At 47.1% G+C, this 19,236-nt stretch overlaps 2 protein-coding genes across 5 annotated transcripts in view; one reads left to right on the forward strand and one right to left on the reverse strand.

The window, feature by feature from the left end:
• SLC7A7 (solute carrier family 7 member 7) overlaps positions 1–5,817 on the reverse strand; it is a 30,866-nt gene extending 25,049 nt beyond the window's left edge. The window contains exons 1-2 of the mRNA XM_016205796.2: positions 5,665–5,817; positions 615–1,160 (exon numbers count right to left, since the gene is read on the reverse strand). Coding sequence (XP_016061282.2) covers positions 615–1,113 — 499 coding nt within the window. The 5' untranslated portion in view covers positions 1,114–1,160; positions 5,665–5,817. The remainder of the gene's footprint in view (positions 1–614; positions 1,161–5,664) is intronic.
• An 8,564-nt stretch (positions 5,818–14,381) lies between these two features.
• On the forward strand, positions 14,382–18,040 carry MRPL52 (mitochondrial ribosomal protein L52). Of its 4 annotated transcripts, none has more exons than XM_016205801.2 (5): positions 14,382–14,860; positions 14,968–15,025; positions 15,101–15,168; positions 17,237–17,308; positions 17,866–18,040. In XM_016205801.2, the coding sequence occupies exons 1-5, from the start codon at positions 14,827–14,829 to the stop codon at positions 17,973–17,975; spliced, it is 342 nt and encodes a 113-aa protein (XP_016061287.1). In that variant the 5' UTR covers positions 14,382–14,826; the 3' UTR covers positions 17,976–18,040. The 4 variants fall into 4 exon arrangements, with proteins under 4 accessions (XP_016061287.1, XP_016061286.1, XP_016061284.1 ...); XM_016205798.2 differs by having other exon boundaries at positions 14,384–14,860; positions 14,965–15,025; positions 17,237–17,301; XM_016205799.2 differs by having other exon boundaries at positions 14,384–14,860; positions 17,237–17,301.
• The last annotated feature ends 1,196 nt before the right edge of the window (positions 18,041–19,236 follow it).

A 19,236-nucleotide genomic window follows, 5' to 3' on the forward strand; every position in this document is an offset into this window, starting at 1 on the left:
CCCCAAGACCAACAGACCCTAAAATTCTTTTCACCAGTAAATCAGCCTACCATATCATCTGTAATAGTTTCAAGAATCTAGCCAACAGCAAACCTCACATATGTTTGAAAAGATATTCACTGGAGCATTGTCTGTAAGTCTGAAAAAACTGGAACCAACTTAAATGGCTATTAACAGAGGACTGATTAGTTAAATAAGCAACATTCTTAAAATTAACATGGAATAACATGAAGCATTTTTTTAAAAGTAGATCTGTAAATAGAAAAGAATGTCACTGATAAATTCCTGGGAAAAAACACACTGTAGAATTATATGTGGACTATGATCCCATTTTTTGTAAACCACAGAACAAAACTACATCTCTTGAAGGAGCAAGAAAAATATCAGGAAGGGCACACACACTGCTAATGATGCTTACCATGGGAAGTTGGGCAATGGTGGATTTTTTTACACTTTGGTACTTTCGAATTTTCACGCATACATTAATTTTAAAAAAAAATAAAAGCATTTGCAGAGGCATGCATTTCTTTCCATCTCCTTCTTACTGGCTGACTGGACTCACAGCCAGGCCTCTGCCCTGGCGCTCCACCCACACTAGCCCCAGCCCCACTTACAGATGCAGGCAGCAGCCAGCAGGCGGCCAGCAGCGTAGGGTGCGGAGCAGCTCGGGAAGATGGGCTGCACCATGTAGTTGGCAAAGGTGATGGCGATGATGGCCTGGCTGGTAGGCTCGATGATGAGCAGGGAGGTCCAGAGGCGGATGAAGGCAAGGAGTCCCCCGAAAGCCTCGAGGATGTAGGCATAGCTGGCCCCAGACTTCTTAATGGTGGTGCCCAGTTCCGCGTAACAAAGGGCCCCAAAGACGGAGAATATGCCCCCAACAGCCCAGATGACCAGGGAGAGGCCAAAGGAGGCACTGTACATAAGCACGCCCTTGGGGGACACAAAGATGCCCGAGCCAATCATGTTCCCCACAATCAGGCACACGCCATTCAGCAGCGAGATCTCCTTCTTCAGCTTCACCTGCTCCGGCCCTGCCTGGGCCTCTTCCTCCAAAGGGGAGGCGTCCCCCAAGTGCTGGGAGGCCACTTCATACTTTACACCGTCAACCATGGCGGAGGCGGAGAAGAAAGACTTCACCAGCTTCTTGGCATCGCCCTCTAAGGGAGAGCGAGGACCATATACATCAGGTGGTTGGCAAGTCCCCAGAACACTCCCCCCTAGGGGCCGGTAGGGGCGACCGCCCCACCCACATGGCACAGCCCTCTCTCTTGCTTCCCGCCTCCCATTCACTTCTCATGCTGGCTCCGGCTCATCAAAACCACCCCAACTTGAATTTTTAAGAAAAGGCACTCACTCCCCAGAGAGAAAGCATCTGTCTCTCATCGTGAGGCTGGTGCTGCCTACCTGATTTACAAAATAGAAAACTAAATCCTGGTTCTATCTGAGTCTGCTGTGATAAGAGACAGGAATTAGGGCAATTGTCTGGCAGTTACCAGGTGTAACCGCAGTGATTTGTGCTGGCGTTTTTCAGTCAGACCTCAAAAAAGTCTGTCTTGCCTCCAATTTCAGACTCACCTGTCACCTGTGCTGAGATGCAACATGAAAAACCAACCTTTCAAACAAATAATCTGTAGGTTCTCCTGACAACAGTGCTCTTTTCCCTCAAGGACTCTGGCAAACGTAAAGGCTTCAGAGATTTCTTGCTGGAAACCCACAACCATCCCCCTGCTTAGGTGAAGTCTTCAGCACTAGCAAAGCCCCAGCAGCCTCACCCCACCCTGAAAGAAGACAGGCTATTCTCTTCTTTTCCTTGCTTTTCCTTTCCCAGATACCCTTCCCGACCCTTAGTATTCCAGGTCCCCTGCCATCAAAACATCAGAATAATTGCAACACCCAAATAGTGTGAATGAGAGAAGGGTGACCCAAATGTACAGCCCAACTTAGAAATGACTGGAGTCAACTGATGACCACTCCTCACTGAGGAGCGGTTGCTGGAGATACAGCACCGACCCTGGGCACAGCAGAGCGGAAGACAGCTGAGAGAAAGACAGGCGAGGCTGGCCAAGCAAGTGGAGAGACACTGGGGCTAGAGGCACTGGGGAGAGGAAGTGATTGGACACTGCACAGCAGCAAAGAGGGGTGGGGGCAAGTGAGTGGGGCTGAAGGAGAAAGTGGGAAGCACTCACTACCTGGCCAGAGGTGTAAGCAGGTTCCTGTGGAGACAGCAGCCAGTGGAGGTCAGGAGCTGCGCTCTGACCACTCCTCCTTTCTCAGCCAGCAGTGAAAGGAATGGCCAGTCAAGGGCTTATGGATTTAAGTTGAATCAAGAAGTCAAGAAGGGCGGAGGGGGTGAGGGCGGGGAGAGGAGTATTAAGCAACTCTCTGCGTCCAAGGTCCACTGGCCCCTCAGCCCTGCAAAAAGGGCAGCTAGGAAGAGCTCTGGGCTCAGCACTTTTCTGAGATAAGAAGGCGCTCCCTCAGGAATCTCCTTTGACAAGGGACAGAACAAAGGACTGCCAGCTGGGCATGGCTCTGGAGGCCTGAGGAAATTGTCCCCTAGCAAATAAGCCCTGATGAGGACTGGGCAGTGGTTGAGAAAGAATGCACAGCCCTTTCTCCTAGTTGTCCAGGCCTCACCCTAGCCCACTTCTCTCTCATCCCAAACCGGAAAGGCAGGAGGATTGCACAATGTGACAATCCTTGTCAGCTTGTTCACAGGCTGAGATTAGAGGAAGTGTGAATACAATTCCTGCACCTCGTGATTGGCTTGATTGGCTGGCCTAAGAGAACTCGACACACTTCCCCACAGAGAGTGAGAAGTGGCTGCCCCTAAACTTGGGCCATTACCCTAAGGCTGAGCCTTAAGCTACTTCCAAGGAAACAAGGTCAAGAAATTATACTCAAACCTCTAGTTGCATCCCCTTCCCCTTACGTGCCCTTTCCTCCTCAAGAAAACATACCAGGATCTTTGGGTAAGCATAAATCCTATAAACACCTTCCCCAAATACAACTCCAATTTCGTAAACATATGGGTAAATAAGATTTCACTGAGCTACCCTGAACATCACACCCAGAACAGAAAGAAAAAGCTGAGTATTTTTTGAAAATCATACATTATTCTACTTTATAGTCTACTTAAATCTGGTATTTTGGGGCTCTTTTACCAAAAGAAATACCCTCTATCCATTCTGAAATGCAACTATCTGTCCTTTTTCACAACTTTTCTAAACAGCCCTCTTTGGTTATTCTACAACCAGAGAATGAAGATCTAAAAATCCAAGTGGGCCTTATCTTTACCCTACACCCTTCCATCCTAGCCCCTTAAACTTTTTTTTAAACCAAGAGAGGTATCCAGATGTTAGCCTTCCCAGAGATCATGCTTCTCCCAAGCCACACTCACAAATATCTGAAATCTGTGGATGAAAAAAAAATGGATTCTATGCAAAGTAACCTCACTGGATAATCTGATCATAAATTCCCAACTGGGCAGGTCATGATAGGCAGTCACATCCCAGACACATAACTTCTTTACTAAAAAGCTTATCTTTGGCTTAAGCAAGCCCTGTCCATTGTTTCTGTGCATCTAAGTTAACAAACCTTTGAAATGCCCCTCCTTCTAGTATGTGACCTCCCTTTCAGGGCCCTCCTTCTAAGACATGACCACCCTCAAGAGAGCACTTAACCTTAACCTGTAATCTGACCCCACCTGGCTTTTTCCCACCTTCATGTAATCTTCCTTACATTCCCTCCTTAATTTCAAGTGCATAAAAGAAACTATACAACTGTTAGTCTTGGGAGCATTTGAGAACTTGCTCCCCTGGCATATGTTATCAGTTTGGCTCAAGTAAACTCATAAAAATTCTCTACAGGTTTGGACATTTCTTAAAGTCCACAAATCTGTCCAGAGGAGACTGTCCTTTTCTCCCAGGCGCCCCTTAATTACTCTTATAATAATAGCTGTCATTTATTGAGCACTCACCAGGGCCAAACACACCAAGCACCAGAATGCCTTATCTCGTTTAGTCTTCCCTGCAGCGCCTTAAGGCAGGCACTAAGTCCCATGCCAGGGTGCCAAACTCGTGAGGGTAGGCTACCCAATAGAGCTCAAGCTCTTAATTGGCACTGCAATACCTCCCCAACCTCCCCACCTCCTCCTACCTGGCCAGACTCTAGACCTTCCTCAGACAAGAAAGCCCATCAAATGTCTCCCTAAATGAATTATCTGGGGGAGGTAGTGATTAAATTAAAAAGAAAGCTCTGCCCTTCTTCAGCCCAAGCCCTAGACCTTTCAACAAAGCCCTTCCATCTCCTTCCTGGCTGGTCCTCCCCTTTCTCATCTCTTCACAGGCTATTACAAGTCCTCTTGGCAGCACTGCCCTTGCTAGGGTGCCCACTTCTAAAGCAAACAAGGCACATGGAAATACATAATCATGCCTGCCCTTTTAAGACCAAATTCACTGGCACCAGGGGGTGGGCTTGTGTCCTAATGGGATGTTAAAAAAAAAAAAAAGGAATGAAGGAGGGACAAAGGAAGGAGAGAATGTGAGGGAAAGTGGGCAGAGAAGCTTTTCGGGTTTAGTTCCTGGCTAGTGGGATCCGAAAAGTGAAGTCCTCCTCTTAGAAGCCCAGCAAACAGCATACCCTAGTGGCCTCACCTGGAATGCTACCCGTCACTGGCCCACACAGACTGGGTAGGGGTGGCTAGCCTTCACAGAAAACATGCCCCCTCTTTTCTCAACCACTGCCTAGCACCAGAGCAGTGGGTAGAAAGGCACCATCTTTGGCAGCTCATATTCTTCCCTGAGACCCTGGTTCACAGGGTATGGCTTCCACCAGTTAGGCAGCCAGGGACTGGCAGGACCTCTCCTAAAGGGCTCTTCCACACCAGGCTTTACAGAACTTTGCAGATTCTGGAACCCCATGAGATAATGGTGATCCTGATACGCAGCACCCCTTGTCTTCTTCTCCTGTCTGAAGTGCATTTAGGACCAAGTGGAGATTACAGGACAACACACTCATCCTACAAGCCCGTGGGAGAAGTTGCAGATTCAGGGACTCAGGAAACGCAGGCAGCAGGGCCCCCAGCATGCAGTGCCTGGCACAGCAGCCAGTGGAGCCCCTTGCCCTGGCCCAGCCCATGAATGGCAACACCAAAACACCCTTCCTCCAGGAACCAGAGCACAGCTCAGGGTCTTGGCTTCTCAGTCAAACTCAGGGAGCTAAATGTGAGCAGAGACTTTCTCCCCCAAAGACCCCATGCCCTGCCTTCCTAGCTCCAACTGGTCTGTGCTGCCTCCTCTAACAAGAGAAACAGAAAATAGATACACTGTGGTACAGCTGGATTGCCCCATCACCCAAGCTGAAAGCTCAGCTCCTCCCTCCCCAGTTTTCCATTTGTTTTTCTATATTCCACTGAGGCTACGACAGTCCCATAAAAAAAAAAAAAAAGTGAAACAAGAAATTGTTTACGTCTGTGGCCAGGGCTTCCATTAATGTAGGGCTGACGTCTCTGGGCAGAGGGCTCTGCCTAGGGAGGGTCAGAGCTGGGACCAGGAAACAAGAGGCTCTTGAGTGTCCCCCACTCAGTCCATCTTCAGGGCTCTCACTCCATCCTCCTGCACTTCCCCTCTCGCCCGTCGCCCCCAGTCTCCCACCTCTTACCTGTCCCGTGACCTTCGGGCAGGTGCGAGGAGGAGGGGCCCCCAGCACGGGGGCTCAGGGGAGGGCAAGGTGCTAGGAAGGGGCGCCAGGGTATGGCTGGAGCTGCAGCAGCTGTTGACTCTGAGGAGCAGAAAAGGCAGACGGTGCCGGGACAGAAATGAAAACCAGGAAAACATGTATGTGTGTGACTCCGGCCAGCGGCGGCCGCGGGGAGGGGCCAGGGGAATGGGCTGGAGCTGGGACCCACAGGACCCTGCCTCTAGGCTCCTCCTCTTCCCTCAGCCCCCTAACTTCCTTGTCGCCCTACAGTTACTGAGCGCTGACGCTCTCCCAGGGACTTACAGTGCCCTTCTCATGCCCTTTACAACTCCTCCCCCTAATTCCATTTCCTATGCATCTCCCACTCATACTATCATTGGTCCTGCGGAGGGCATAGGACCCATGGTTAGGGCAATAATGGCCCTCTGTGGCCCCACCTCTAGAGTCTCAGTGCCATTTCAGCCCCTACGTAAGGCAATGCATGCCAAGGAATGTCACTTGTGGGGGTACAATGGAGTACACGCCTAAAACTAAACGCTAAGCAAGCCCGCTCATAACTCAGGTCCCCAGGTGGTACAGGTGGTGTGTGTGTTGCCAAGTAAGGCCAGCCAAGGGGGACTGGTAAAGCCCTGGCACAGGGCTACTGAGTTGGCACCATTCCAAAACAAGATTATTCAAATATTTGTTGAATGTTTACTTAGCAAAAGTACGGGAATATAATTTTCCCCTACTATTAGCCTCATTCTTTCTATTCAAAATTAGAACTTATTACATGAATTCATTACATACACTTTCTGAAGCAGACAACTTCTTGGTAGGCCTATTGAACCATGTAAAATGTAGATACAGCCTGGCCGGGCATGACTTAGCCATTGAGAATCAACCTAGGATCCAGGAAATCATGGTTCATTTTGGGTCAGGGTACATTCCCGGGTTGCGGGCTCCATCCCCAGTTGGGGTCCTGCAGGAGGCAGATGATCAGTGATGATACTCTCATCATTGATGTTTCTATCTCTCTCTCTACCTCTCCCTTCCTCTCTCTGAAATCAATAATGATATATTTTTTAAAATAAATAAAAATAAAATAAAACATAGATACATAAAGAGAAACAATACAAATGTAAAGAATGTGGAAAACCCTTCTTTCAGCATTCACAGCTTATTCGACATGTGGGAATTCATAGTAGAGCAAAACCTTAAGAAGGAAGATTGTAGGAAACCATGTAGCTGGACCTACACCCTCATTTCCATATCAGGAAATGCACAGTGGGGAGGAACTTAAGTTCATAGTAAAGAATGAGAAACTTTTGTCCAAAATATACATTTCACAAAAGCCCAAATAATTCATGCCTGAAAGTAACTTAAAAGATGTAAAAAATTTAGGGGAGTATGTAACTGAAAATTAATTTTAGAATATTAGAGAATTCACAGTTGAATGTTAATTAATAGTTTTCAGGTATTACTCTAAATCAGAATACTTACTATAAAGAATTTTCCAAAGTTTAAAAAACTAGATAATTATTTCCTAGTGTGCTTCAAAATATCAAGGGGATAGATGTTTGGAGATGTATAATTACTTAGAACGTATCCTATTTTATATTGACAGTATTTGAGATACTTTAAGAAGGAAATATTAATGTGATTCCACTCTCATATTACTTTATACTGCTCTGTTTTTCTTCCTGGTGTGTGAAATCATGGGATTGATTCTTGCTGCCTTAAAGATCTGTGAGCGCTGGTCTATAAGGTGGGTTTCACTCATATCTACTTTTCCATTGAAGATTGTGGACACTGCAATTCACAATGTATGAAGACAATCTCAATGGAGATGTAGTTTGTGGTTGACTTAGAGCTTTGTTGTATGTCACCATGCAGGGCACATTTTACTGCATTAATGTAAGACATAGGGACATTATGTATTTTAACTACTTTTTCCAAATACTCTAAGAAAACTATGATGTCAGTTTATTAAAATCCTGATGTATCTTCATAGTAGTCACAGATAGAAGCAATGAGCATTATTTGATGTGATTGTAAAAAAAAAAAAAAAATCAGGAATATATGAGAAAGTATAGACAACTCATCCCTAAGTGAATAAAATAATTGCACATCCATATTTGCTAAATTATTAGTATCTATTTTTGAAAAACAAAGCCCAGCTATGAGATCATTAAATCACAAGTAGAGGAGCACTTCTTAAGTAATTGTAATGTGTAATTTTACAAATGGTCACACAAGTGCTTTTTCGTGGCTTTTTAGTCTATATGTGAACTTATTTTCGTTAATAAAGGATAATAATTTTTTTTAATGTAGATTCATCCTTGGACGGTTTTGCTCAGTGGTTAGAGCATCGGCCTATGGACTGAAGAGTTCCAGTTCTATTCTGGACAAGGCACATACTTCAGTTGCAGGCTCAATCCCTGGCCCAGGTTGGGGCATGTGCAGGAGGCAACAAGTGGATGTGTCTTTCTCACATCAAAGTTTCTCTCTCCACCATTCCCCTTCCACTCTCTGGAAAGCAATGGAAAAAATATCCCAGGGTGAGGATAAACAATAAACAAATAAAATGTAGATACAGCCGTGGCCAGTGTGGCTCAGTTGGTTGGGCGTCATCCCGTGCACCCAAAGGTTGCCAGTTCAGTTCCTGGTCAGGGCACATGCCTGAGTTGTGGGTTTGATACCCAGTGGGGGGCATGTAGGAGGCAGCCCATCCAAGTTGTGCTCTCACATAGGTGTTTCTCTCTCTCTCCCGCTCCCTTCCTCTTTCTCTAAAAATCAATTTTAAAATATTTTTTTAAATGTAGATACAGCATAAATCTCAGGGAGTGGCACTTCACAGTGTATTGTGCATTTTCAGAATTCCAGCTGTGACTGCTGCCTTTAGGCAACTAAAATCTGGTCACAGGGCTACACCGTGCAACTTATACCTGTACCTGCACGTTGCAAAATTATTCCGGAGACAGGTTGTCCAGGTAAGCAGTTGTTAAGGATCTCTCAGTGGATGGGAGCCAACTTGTAGTTTACCAAGAGACATAGACAGAAATCAGAGTTCACTGGCACCAAATGTCTGAATTACTCCAAGAATAATTTAGTGTCCTTTTAGACCCAGGCTGCTGCCTGGCTGGCCTGCCCCTTAATCCTACTCTGGGGTCCCATCCAAGTTGTAAATGAGGGAAGTCCTAGGAAGTCTAAAGCTGCCCCTGGCTCTGGCCCCTGCTCTCTCACTCTACTCCAGCCACACTGGCTTCCTTGCTGCTACCACACAAGCATGCTCCCAACTAAGAGCTTCTGCAATTGCTGTTTCCTCTTCCTGCAACATTCTTCCTTCATTCACTCCATTCAGGTCTGTACTTAAACACCATCTATTAGAGTCCTTCCCTGAGGAGTCTCTGAAGAAGCAACTTCTCTCTGTCAATCTCTCCATCCCTTCACCACGCTAGACTTTTCTTCAAGGGCACTCACGACCACTCCTGAGTTTGGAGTTCAGAGTTCATTGGTTGTCAACTCCCTCACTACAATGCAAGCAGCACCAGAGCTTTATTCACCCCTCTGCCCCCAGTACAGGACCATCAAGAAATGTTGCCCGGCGGCCATGGCTCAGCGGTTGAGCATTGACCTAGGATCCAGGCGATCAGGGTTCGATTCCCGGTGAGGGCGCATGCTGGGGTTGCGGGCTCGATCAATGACTCTCTCATCATTGGTGTTTCTGTCTCTCTCTCTCCCTCTCCTTTCCTCTCTCAAATCAATAAAGATATATTTTAAAATAATAAAGAAATGTTTGCTGGAAGAATAAATGAATGAATGAACAATGCTGTTCGCCTAGACTGATTTCCTAGCTGGCCGGAGCACTGGGAACGCCCTTTGGACTTGCCCTTCAGGCCCACCTGCTGCTGCTCTGGCTTCTAAGCAAGGAGTATTTAGAGGTATTGATTCTTTTTTATAGGAACGGGTTGAAAGGAAGGGGGAGGTGTCATTTTCAAGTGTACTGGGAGGCCTAGAATGGTTTGAAAAAGACTTTTTGTTTCATTAATAGGAAAACAAAAACAAAAAGCCCCTCATCTAATGCGCGCTCCGGGATCCGGAAAAACTCCCAGAGCTTGGTCCCACACCCAGGCTCAGGTGACCCCTCTGGATGCAACGAGAGCAAAGTGCGACGGCCACAAAGCGGTGAAAGGGCAGAGGAGGCAAGGGGAGGGGAGCGCTCGGGTCCACGCAAATGCAGCAGGTGGGTCCGAGACGAGAGGAACCGCAGACCCTTAAGCGTGAACTGCCCCCAGACCCCGCGCCCGGCTCCGCCGCCCTCAGTCTCTCAGCCGGTCCCCGCGGCCCCCGCCCCGCCCCGCCCCGCCGGCTCGCCGCCGCTCCCCTCCGCCCCCTGCTCCCCTCTCCCGCGCCCAGCCCCACCTCCCCCGCGCGGCCCCCGCACGTCCACCCCGTCGACTCGCTTTAGTTCCCTCTTTCTCCCGGCCTCCGGTTCCGTGTCTGCGGCCCTAAGATCCCGCCTGCCCTCCATGCCCATCTCAAGGGCTCGGGCTTCCCTGATGTCCCGGGCTAGCTGCGGGGGCCGAGCCGGGCTCTGCCTTGGGGGGCCAGGACCCCACTCCGCCCGGCGTCCCTTCAGTTCCCTCCACCTGGCCAAGCAGCTCTCGCCCCTCCCGGGCGCTAAAACGGGTGGGTGCAGGCGAAGGGCGCAGAGGCCGAGAACCGAGAGACCCCTCCACCCGCCGCACGCCTTCCCCGGGCGCAGGCACAGCTGCGCCGCCCCTGGGCAGTGACAGTGACGCGGATACCCCGCGGCGCGTCCTCCGCCCGGGGACGCGCGGCTCCTCTTCCCCCCCTCCCAATCCAGCTCGAGTGGGCGGCCCGACGGGGGTCTGGGCGAGAGCCCCAACCCCTGGCAACCCCGCCTCCAGCCCCGAGGCACTTGGCTGAAATTCGCGAGGGACTCTGGACTGCGAAGTCCCGCGGCGGAGCTGTTGCGTCAGCTCCGAGATCCCTGATTTAGAACCGCGGTCTCCGCCCGGCCCGAACGGCCGCGGGCAGCGGAGCCGCCGCCAGGAGGCAGCACTTAACAAAAAATGTCCCGGCTGAGGGTGCCCGCGGGACCCGAGTCACCAAGGCCCCTTTCATCCGAAGAGCCTTGGAAGCAGCGCGAACCCAACAATAGAGAAATCTGCTGGGCTCGTTCAAGAAAAGGGACCTGGAAATGCTTCAACATGTTTTAAAGCTAAAAGATAACTGGTAAGTAACAGTTTCCTTTTGCATACCTTTTGGACGGTCTCACTTTGGCATTTTTAAGGCCAACATTGCCACTCTGCAGAGACTCACGGAGAGCCACCCACCCTCAAGACCAATCTGGTGGTGGAAAGGCACACAGCTGAAGAGACTTCAACGCTGTCAGACAAGAAAAAGTAATGTAGCCCGAGGTCGTACTGATTTAGCAGAGATTTGACGGCCATGGGAAAAGAAAAGGAGTATGTTAAAATGAATTAGGTAAGTAATAAGAAAATAATATGCAAAGCAATGTATTGTGTGAGTGGGTGGCTTATAGCTGTCAGTTCCCACACTTTTTTGTTTGTTATTCCTCACCCGAGGGCATTTTTTCCATTGCTTTTTAGAGAGAGTGGGAGGGAGGGAGAGAGAGAGAAACATAGGTGTGGCGTGAGAGAGACAGGCAGACGCATCCGTTGTCCCAGCTGGGGCGGGGATCGAAGCCGCAACCCTGTACATCCCCTTCACTGGGAATCAAACCCATGACCCTTCCGTGCCAGCTCTCTAACCACTGAGTCACACCGACCAGGGCAGTCCCCACACTTCTTGCTGAGGGTGACAATGATTTGATCTTGAGCTGTCCTAAGAAGGAAGATAATGAAGGAATCTTGAAATAAGACACTTCCCAAACCTTAGAATTTGGTCCCAAGCATGCAAAAAGGGGAAGAGTATGCAAAATGACGCGGAATTGGTAACCCAGAGTCAGCTTCACTTCCGCTCTTTCCCCAAATCATCATTATTCATCACAGTGGTTAAAAAAGCATTGCACTTGTACAAGTTACTGTATGCAGACCCGACAGAAGGATATTTGAATAAACATATTGAACAAAAACATGAGTGGTTAACATAATGTTAAAGCCAAATACAGGCTATAATGCCCTTGAGAGGCAAGAGAGTTAAAGAGAGGGAAGATATGAAGCTCAGATTCCTGATGCTGCCCTTTGCTCTTAATTCTGGCCTTTGCCAGATGAACTCCAGAGGTTGAGACACATCTAGTTTAGGATGCTGAGCCCCTTTTCTGTGGCTTATGAGTCTGATGAAGTCATTGAGGAGAGCTATCCAAGTGCCAAACCCTCCCTTGCAAGTGTTCCATGAGGTCCCTGAGAATGGTGATGATGTTAGCTGTCAACACTAGTGTTTTCTCTCTCTCTGACTCTCTCACTCTCTCGTTCTCGCTCTCGGTCCCAACATCCTAACTCATATTTCCTGTGGATTGTCCCCCTGCCACATCAAATATCCATGTTGGCCCAGCTGAGTATGGCTCAGTGGTTGAGCATCAACCTAGGATCCCAAAGATCGCAGTTCCATTCCCGGTTAGGGCACATGCCTGGGTTCTGGGCTCCATTCCTAGTTGGGAGCGTGCAGGAGGCAGCCAAGCAATGACTCTCTCATCATTGATGTTTCTCTCTCTCTCTCTCTCTCTCTCTCTCCTCCTCCTCCTCCTCCTCCTCCCCTCCTCTCCCTTCCTTTCTCAAATCAATAAAGATATATATATATATATATATATATATATATATATATATATATATATATCCGTGTCAAAGGCTGAACTTGTCTTCCTTCTAAAGACCTTTCCTCTTCCAGATTTCCCAGTTTTCCTGGTCAAAATTTCTAACCTGCCCCAAAAGTTCTCCAGCTCTAGCTCCTTGATTCCTTCAGCTATTAAATTATTACGCGTTCACTTCTGCATGTGGAGTTCATATGGTACATGCTATTTGTGCACCTTAATGCATGTGCCCTCCCCTTTTTTTTTATTGTAAATCAATGGTGTGAGCTACTGGAATAGAGGAATGTTGTTGGTTCAGTTCTATAAACATTATAAAGATATAGCATTGGTTGTAGTGCCAGCCTGTCATCTTTCTTGCTAATCTTGAATGTTGACACTGAGGTTATTTTTCCAACCCTTGGCTTCTACTACTTTATTCCCCAACTGTAAACTATGTAATGTTATTCCAGTGCTGTCTGCCTCAGCTGTCTATCTCAGAACCAGCCAAACACACATAGAAGGTGTCACTCAGTCGTTATTACAACTGTAAAACAATAAACCCACAGCCATATTTTGTTCAATTTCCTGATCTCTGAGAACTACAAGCAATCTGTACAATGATTGCTTCCTGGACTGTCTTATCTCCTTTACAGGTTTATTATGAAAATTGTAGAAAATCATTTATATAGAAGTGTTTTTGATAAGTGAAAATTAAGTGTATGAATGTAAGATGATAATGGTACTCTATTGTCTTATTTCCCTTGCTTAGTTTTTTGGATCCATCTGGTGGCTTATGGCCAATTTCCTTTTGTTCCCATCCCTTCTTCTGGTTCAGCCCTAGCCTATACTATTCTTATTGTTATCGAAATAGCTTCTTTTACTTCTTAAACTAGGATCCACCCTTCCCCTCTTTCAAAGCACAGCTAGAGGCACCTCCTGTGGAAAAAGTTCCCAGTCTTGCAGAAGGAAATGATAAACGTCCGATAGGCCATGAAAGCACCCCTCAGGTTCCCCCAGTCAGCACGTGTTTGAAAGTGTCTAGCCTAGTACATAATAATGGCCACTTTTGTAGGAGCTTCACCATTTGTAAGCAGTTTCACTTACATTATCATCCTTAAAATGTCTGCACAGCCCTGGCTCGGTAGCTCAGTTGGTTAGAAGGCCTATTGCCATACACCAAGGTTGTGGGATCGATCCCTGGTCACAGCACATACAAGAATAAACCAATGAATGCGCAAGGGGAACAACAAATCACTGTTTCTCTCCCCTTCCCTCTCTCTCGTTAAACAAATCAATTAAATATTTTCTAAATGTTTGCACAAATGTGATATATTAAGCTTTTTTTAAATGAAGAAATTAAGGATAAGTGACTTACCCAAGGCAAGAAAGTGATTAAAAAAGAAGGAGTCACAGATCTGGATTTGCTACTTACTAGTACCTAGCTCACAAGGTTGTTGCAAAGATTATAGTGTGTGGTGCTTGCTAGCTCTTACAAAAATGGAATCAGATCTTAGCTCGGGTACTTCTTCCTTAAGAAAACCTTGACAACCTACTGTAGATCAAAGTTTCCATTATATGCTCACCAACATCACACAGTCCCTTCCCAGCACTTACCTCTGCTTTAATATTACAGTAATGTGTGACTATTTGATTACTGTCTTCTCTCTATAGACTGGAAGCTCTAGCAGAATAATGTCTGTCTTGTTCTCCATAGAATCTCCTGTGCTTAATACGGTGCTTGTCACACAGCTCTTCAGTTTTGTTGGATAACCCTGGCCCGTGTGGCTCAGTAGGTTGGGCATCTTGGGGTGTACCAGGAGGTCGCCGTTCAGTCCCGGTCAGGGCACATGCGATTCGGGTGCGTACAGGAGGCGGCCAGTCCATGTTTCTCGCTCCCTCTCCCTTACTCTCTTAAAAAAAAAAAATCAATGAAAAAATATTTTAAAAATTATCTTTGTTGGAAAAATGAGTGACAACTGGAACCCAAACTTTCTGATTCACTACAGGTTTGACTCTTAGGCTGGGAAAAATGTTCTGTGATGAGGGAGAAGATAGAATAAGGTAACGTGTATGTGACTAAACTGAGATAAAAGATAAATTTAAAAGAACTGGAGACCCCTGCAGGGAAGTCGTGTAAACAGTTCAAAGGACACGACTTCCACTGAGGACGTAACCACGACTGAGGACGCATACGATGAACGACCGTTCTAGTTCAAATCTCGGGACCGCACTTTTGTTCTTCCCTTCCGTACAATGACCCAAGATGGCGGGGCCCGTGATTGGAAACGGGGTTCAAGATGGCGGCTTCCTACCCTCCCCCGAAGCGTCGCGCGTGACCACGCCCACTTCCGGTTCCTCGGCTCAGCATGGCTGCGTTAGGGTTAGGTAGTCTGCTCCTGGGTAAGTGGGTTGCAGGGTCCGTAGGCTCGGGAGCCCGCGAAGGCGGGCCTGGGACCCCTGAGTGGCAGCACGACCTCTGTCCCAACTCTGCCGTGTTTTCCCAGCAGGTGTCCGGAGGCTGCACGGCAGCGCGGCGGCTCGGGCGGGTAGCCAGTGGAGACTCCAGTGAGTGTCGGCTTGGGGGAGGCCGGGGGGCCAGAAGCTGTGCTGAGTCCTAACCGGACTTTTTCCTCCACCCAGGCAGGGCATGGCTGCCAATCCCTCCGGCTACGGGCCCCTGACGGAGCTCCCAGACTGGTCTTACGCGGGTGAGCGCTGATCTGACCGTTAACTCTCCTTCGGAGAATTTCACCCAGAGAGAACGCCCCTGGGGAGAGCGCAGGGGCTGGGGTGGCGCTGTCAGGGTTGGGGGGTGTCTGAGTGAACAATGTATTGAACTTTATAGGGGGAAGAATCCCTATTGTTTACTTTGTAAATTAAACTACGCCTATGGAAAAGAAAGCTATTCAAGATCTTTTTGGCTTGTGCAGATAAGCAGAAGACAATTCTGAATTGGGGAGCGCCCCCCGGGAGGGGTAGTAAAGATTTCTGTTTCCCAAAGGGGGGCGTGGTTTTTAGAAAGTTAGGAAGAACCGCCCGTCTGTGTGGTGAGCATATTATTGAGAATTTGGTACCAAATGCAGGGAGAGCTCTTGGAAAGGCTGCCTAAATGAGCATCTCAGAGAGAGGAGTAGAAAAGTGGGGATTGAGGATGGTGGCCGCCCTTCAGGAAAGTCTCTTCCCTTTACTTTAAAAACAAACAAACAAAAGAAATATTAGCCCTAGGAGGGAGGACCTTAGAAAAATTGAAGCCACTCGTCCCCTATGGGACTCCACTTTACAGGTGGGAAAATTGAGACCTACAAAAGTGAATTAATTGCCTGTGGTCGCCTACTAGGTAATAGCAAAGCCAGGACTAGAACTGGGCAGAGGCCAGGCCCCCTTCAACATCACAGAGACCTAGGTATTAATACCCTATTGGGTTTTAAAAGAGTATGATCCAGCTTAATCAGAGACTTGGTGCATGAGGAGGATGGTGAACATTTTTTCTACTTGTTATTTACCATAGGAAGGCTAGGATCTCCTGGAAGTAGTATGGAATATTGGAAAGACTCTGGAATTGATTCTTAATCCACACTTCTCTACTTACTAACTTTGTGGGTCTAGGACAAGTTACTTAATTGTATCAGTTTCCACACCTGTAAAAAAATACCTATCTCATATGGTCCTCATAAGGATAAAATGAATCAACCAATGTAAACACCAGGCATACACAATTTTGGTTCCCTTTATTGATAAGTTATATCTCTTACCTATCTTGCTTTCAAATATTTGGGCAGAATTTTCACTATGTTTCTTTGTTGAAAGTGCCCTTTCTCTTCAACTTCATTATAAACTATTTAAGATACTGCATCTTTTTAGTAAGTCTGCAGATATTTATGAAATTTTTATCATGTGCATATGTGCCTACACAACAGTGAAAGCTTAGTGATACAGTCCCTGATTCCAAGGAACTTAAAGTCTATCTGGGAAAACAAAGCATGGACATTTTAAAAATTAAATGGTAATACTTCAGTGTTCTCCTTTCCAAAAGGATTTGAGATGGCTATATAAGGTTAAAAACAATAGTACAATTGCCCGGCTGGGCGTGTCTCAACAGTTGAGCGTCGACCCACGATCCAGGGGATCAGGATTCGATTCCTGGTCAGGGCATATGCCCAGGCTGTGGGCTTGATGCCCAGTCAGGGGCATGCAGGAGGCAGCCGATCAATGACTCTCTCATCATTGATGTTTCTATCCCTCTCCTTTCCTCTCTATGAAATCAATAAAGATATATTCAAAACAAAAACCAATAGTACAATAAATGTCCCAAGGCAAATAGATGAATGTTATATAATTGATATGTACTTCTTTCAGAAGAGAGGATTGAAGGTGTTAGAGAAGAGGTTCTTGGACAGGCAGGCCTTGAGGTGGGCCTAAGGATGATAATTTGGCTAGAAGGAAAGGCAACAGGTGTTTGTCTCGGTATGGAGTTGGGTGGAATTTAGCAAAGACTGGTAGTGCATTTGCTTGAGTGGAGGGTTTCTGAAGATAAAACAGGCGATTCAGCATTGCAAAGAACCTTGAATTCCAAGCTAATGAGGGGTAAGTGAAATAAGAACATGCCTGGGAGCTTATTCTTTGTGGTTCTGGCATACTTCACCCTTGAGGATGAGGGACATGTTTTAGGGTGTGAAATAGAAAAGAGGAGCTAGAAATTGGTTTTTCCCTCATTTCTGTCAATGCTTTCACAAGGTGCTACAGGTCATTTGCCTTTTCTCTCACTTCTATCTACAGATGGGCGCCCTGCTCCTCCAATGAAAGGACAGCTTCGAAGACAAGCCCAAAGGGAGAAGTTTGCAGTGAGTGGCTAGAGACCCAGCCAGGGCAACCTGCATGTAATCTGAAGAAAGTTTAAATCGTAATTTGCCTTGAGCTGTGTTGACACCTAAGCTAACATGTATCCTTCACACTAAGGTTTTAAGAGCCAAAGGTTTTTTGTTGTTGTCTTTAATATGTCTTTAGAGAGAGGAAGGGAAGAGAGGGAGAGAGACAGATAGAAACATCAGTGATGAGAGAGTCATTGATCCACTGCCTCCTGCACGCCCCACACTTGGGATGGAGCCTGCATAGGTCATTGCTCAACCCCTGAGCCACGCCCGCCAGGCAAGAGCTAAAGGTTTTAACAGTACTGTGAGCAGGAAGGGATAGAGTGGGGTACTCCTGGGCAGGAACCAGTAGTCACATTCTGCCACACATTTTGCTGTCTTCCTCCTGCTTCCCAGCCCAGGACCGGGTCCCACCCCTTCCCGTCAGCAGTGTCATTTTCCAGCTGAAACCTCTGACTTTGATCTGTGAGGGAAAGGATGTATGGTGCAGAGCTCAAGCCCCAGATGTTATTCACACTGTTTTCCTGTCTGTTTCAGAGACGAGTTGTATTACTGTCACAGGAAATGGATGCTGGATTACAGACATGGCAACTCAGGCAGCAGGAGAAGTTGCAAGAAGAAGAAAGGAAGAAGAAAAATGCTCTTAAACCTAAAGGGGCTGCTCTTCAGAACTCAATACCAAGTCAATAAAAAGCAATTCCTGTTTCCCTTTCCCAGCCTCTCTCTGGCTTTCTTTTCTATCACCTAGATGCCTCATCCCAGCCATTTTTTTGTTCCCTATCTATCTTCAGAGCAAAAGAGCTTGGACACCAGGCTATAAGAGCATTGCCCGGAAGGGTTGGCTCCATGTCCTCACCCCTGGCTCCCTTCCAGTTCAGGGAAATCTTGCTCTGGGATATTTACTCCGTCCTTTGCAGGTCATAGGACTGACCCAACTATGAGCAGTTACTGCTCTGCAAACATGAAAAAGGGGCAGCAGTTTTCTTGGTCTTAGCCACCATTCAAGCCTTGAAAAGCCTATACACAGCTTAATCTGCATACAGGTACACATTTAAAAATGTTTTGATGAAAAAGACTTTCCAGCTGAGGTCCATTTCTTGGCAAGCAACTGGTGTCAGTTTTTCTAAACCAGATACATGGCCCAAGACGATACCCCCATTGGGAAGGCTGACATGGGAAGAACCACACTTGGGTGTTGCATGTTCAAAAGATTTGGATCTTGAGGTTTCCATGGTTCTGATTGAATTCCAGAGATTGGTTGGAGAGAGGGCTGCCCTCCTGACCCCAACTTGTGTGGGGAGCCCTGGAGGTACTCAGCTCCCAAACAGTCACTGTGGGGTAGGTATTTCCCATATGTCTCTCACAAATCTCTTAGCTGTCCCCCAAGACCCAGGGAAACCTTTCCTTTTGTTTAATGTTTTTATTAATTTTTAGAGAGAGAAACATCAATGACAGAGAAACATGGATCAGCTGCCTCCTGCACGCCCCCTACCAGGGATTGAGAACGTAACCCCAGTATGTCCTGACTAGGAGGAGAACCAGCCACCTCTTGGTGCATGAGACAACTCTCAACCAGCTGAGCCACACCGGCTGGGCAAACCTTTCATTTTATTGATCAAGGCTCCTCTCATGGTTTCTGTGTGGAAAGGACCTTTGCTCCCATTATAATATACAACTCTGGACTTTTTTTCCATTTTCATGTCACAAACTTGTGTTAGTTCCTGGATCTCTAGGATTTCTGGAGCTTCCTACCTGACCTAATTTCTGTCCAGCCTTGGAGTTATTCCTTGCTTTGCTTTCTTTCCCTCCTTCCCCCCAGTACCACCTCCTTCTCTCACTGACCAATATAATTCTTGGATCTTAAATTTTGCTGATGGTCAAGTTTTCTGTCTCCCACACTTTTCCTGC

The sequence above is a fragment of the Miniopterus natalensis genome, chromosome 1, assembly GCF_054644295.1.
Source record: "Miniopterus natalensis isolate mMinNat1 chromosome 1, mMinNat1.hap1, whole genome shotgun sequence".
In the NCBI taxonomy this organism is placed as follows: domain Eukaryota; kingdom Metazoa; phylum Chordata; class Mammalia; order Chiroptera; family Miniopteridae; genus Miniopterus; species Miniopterus natalensis.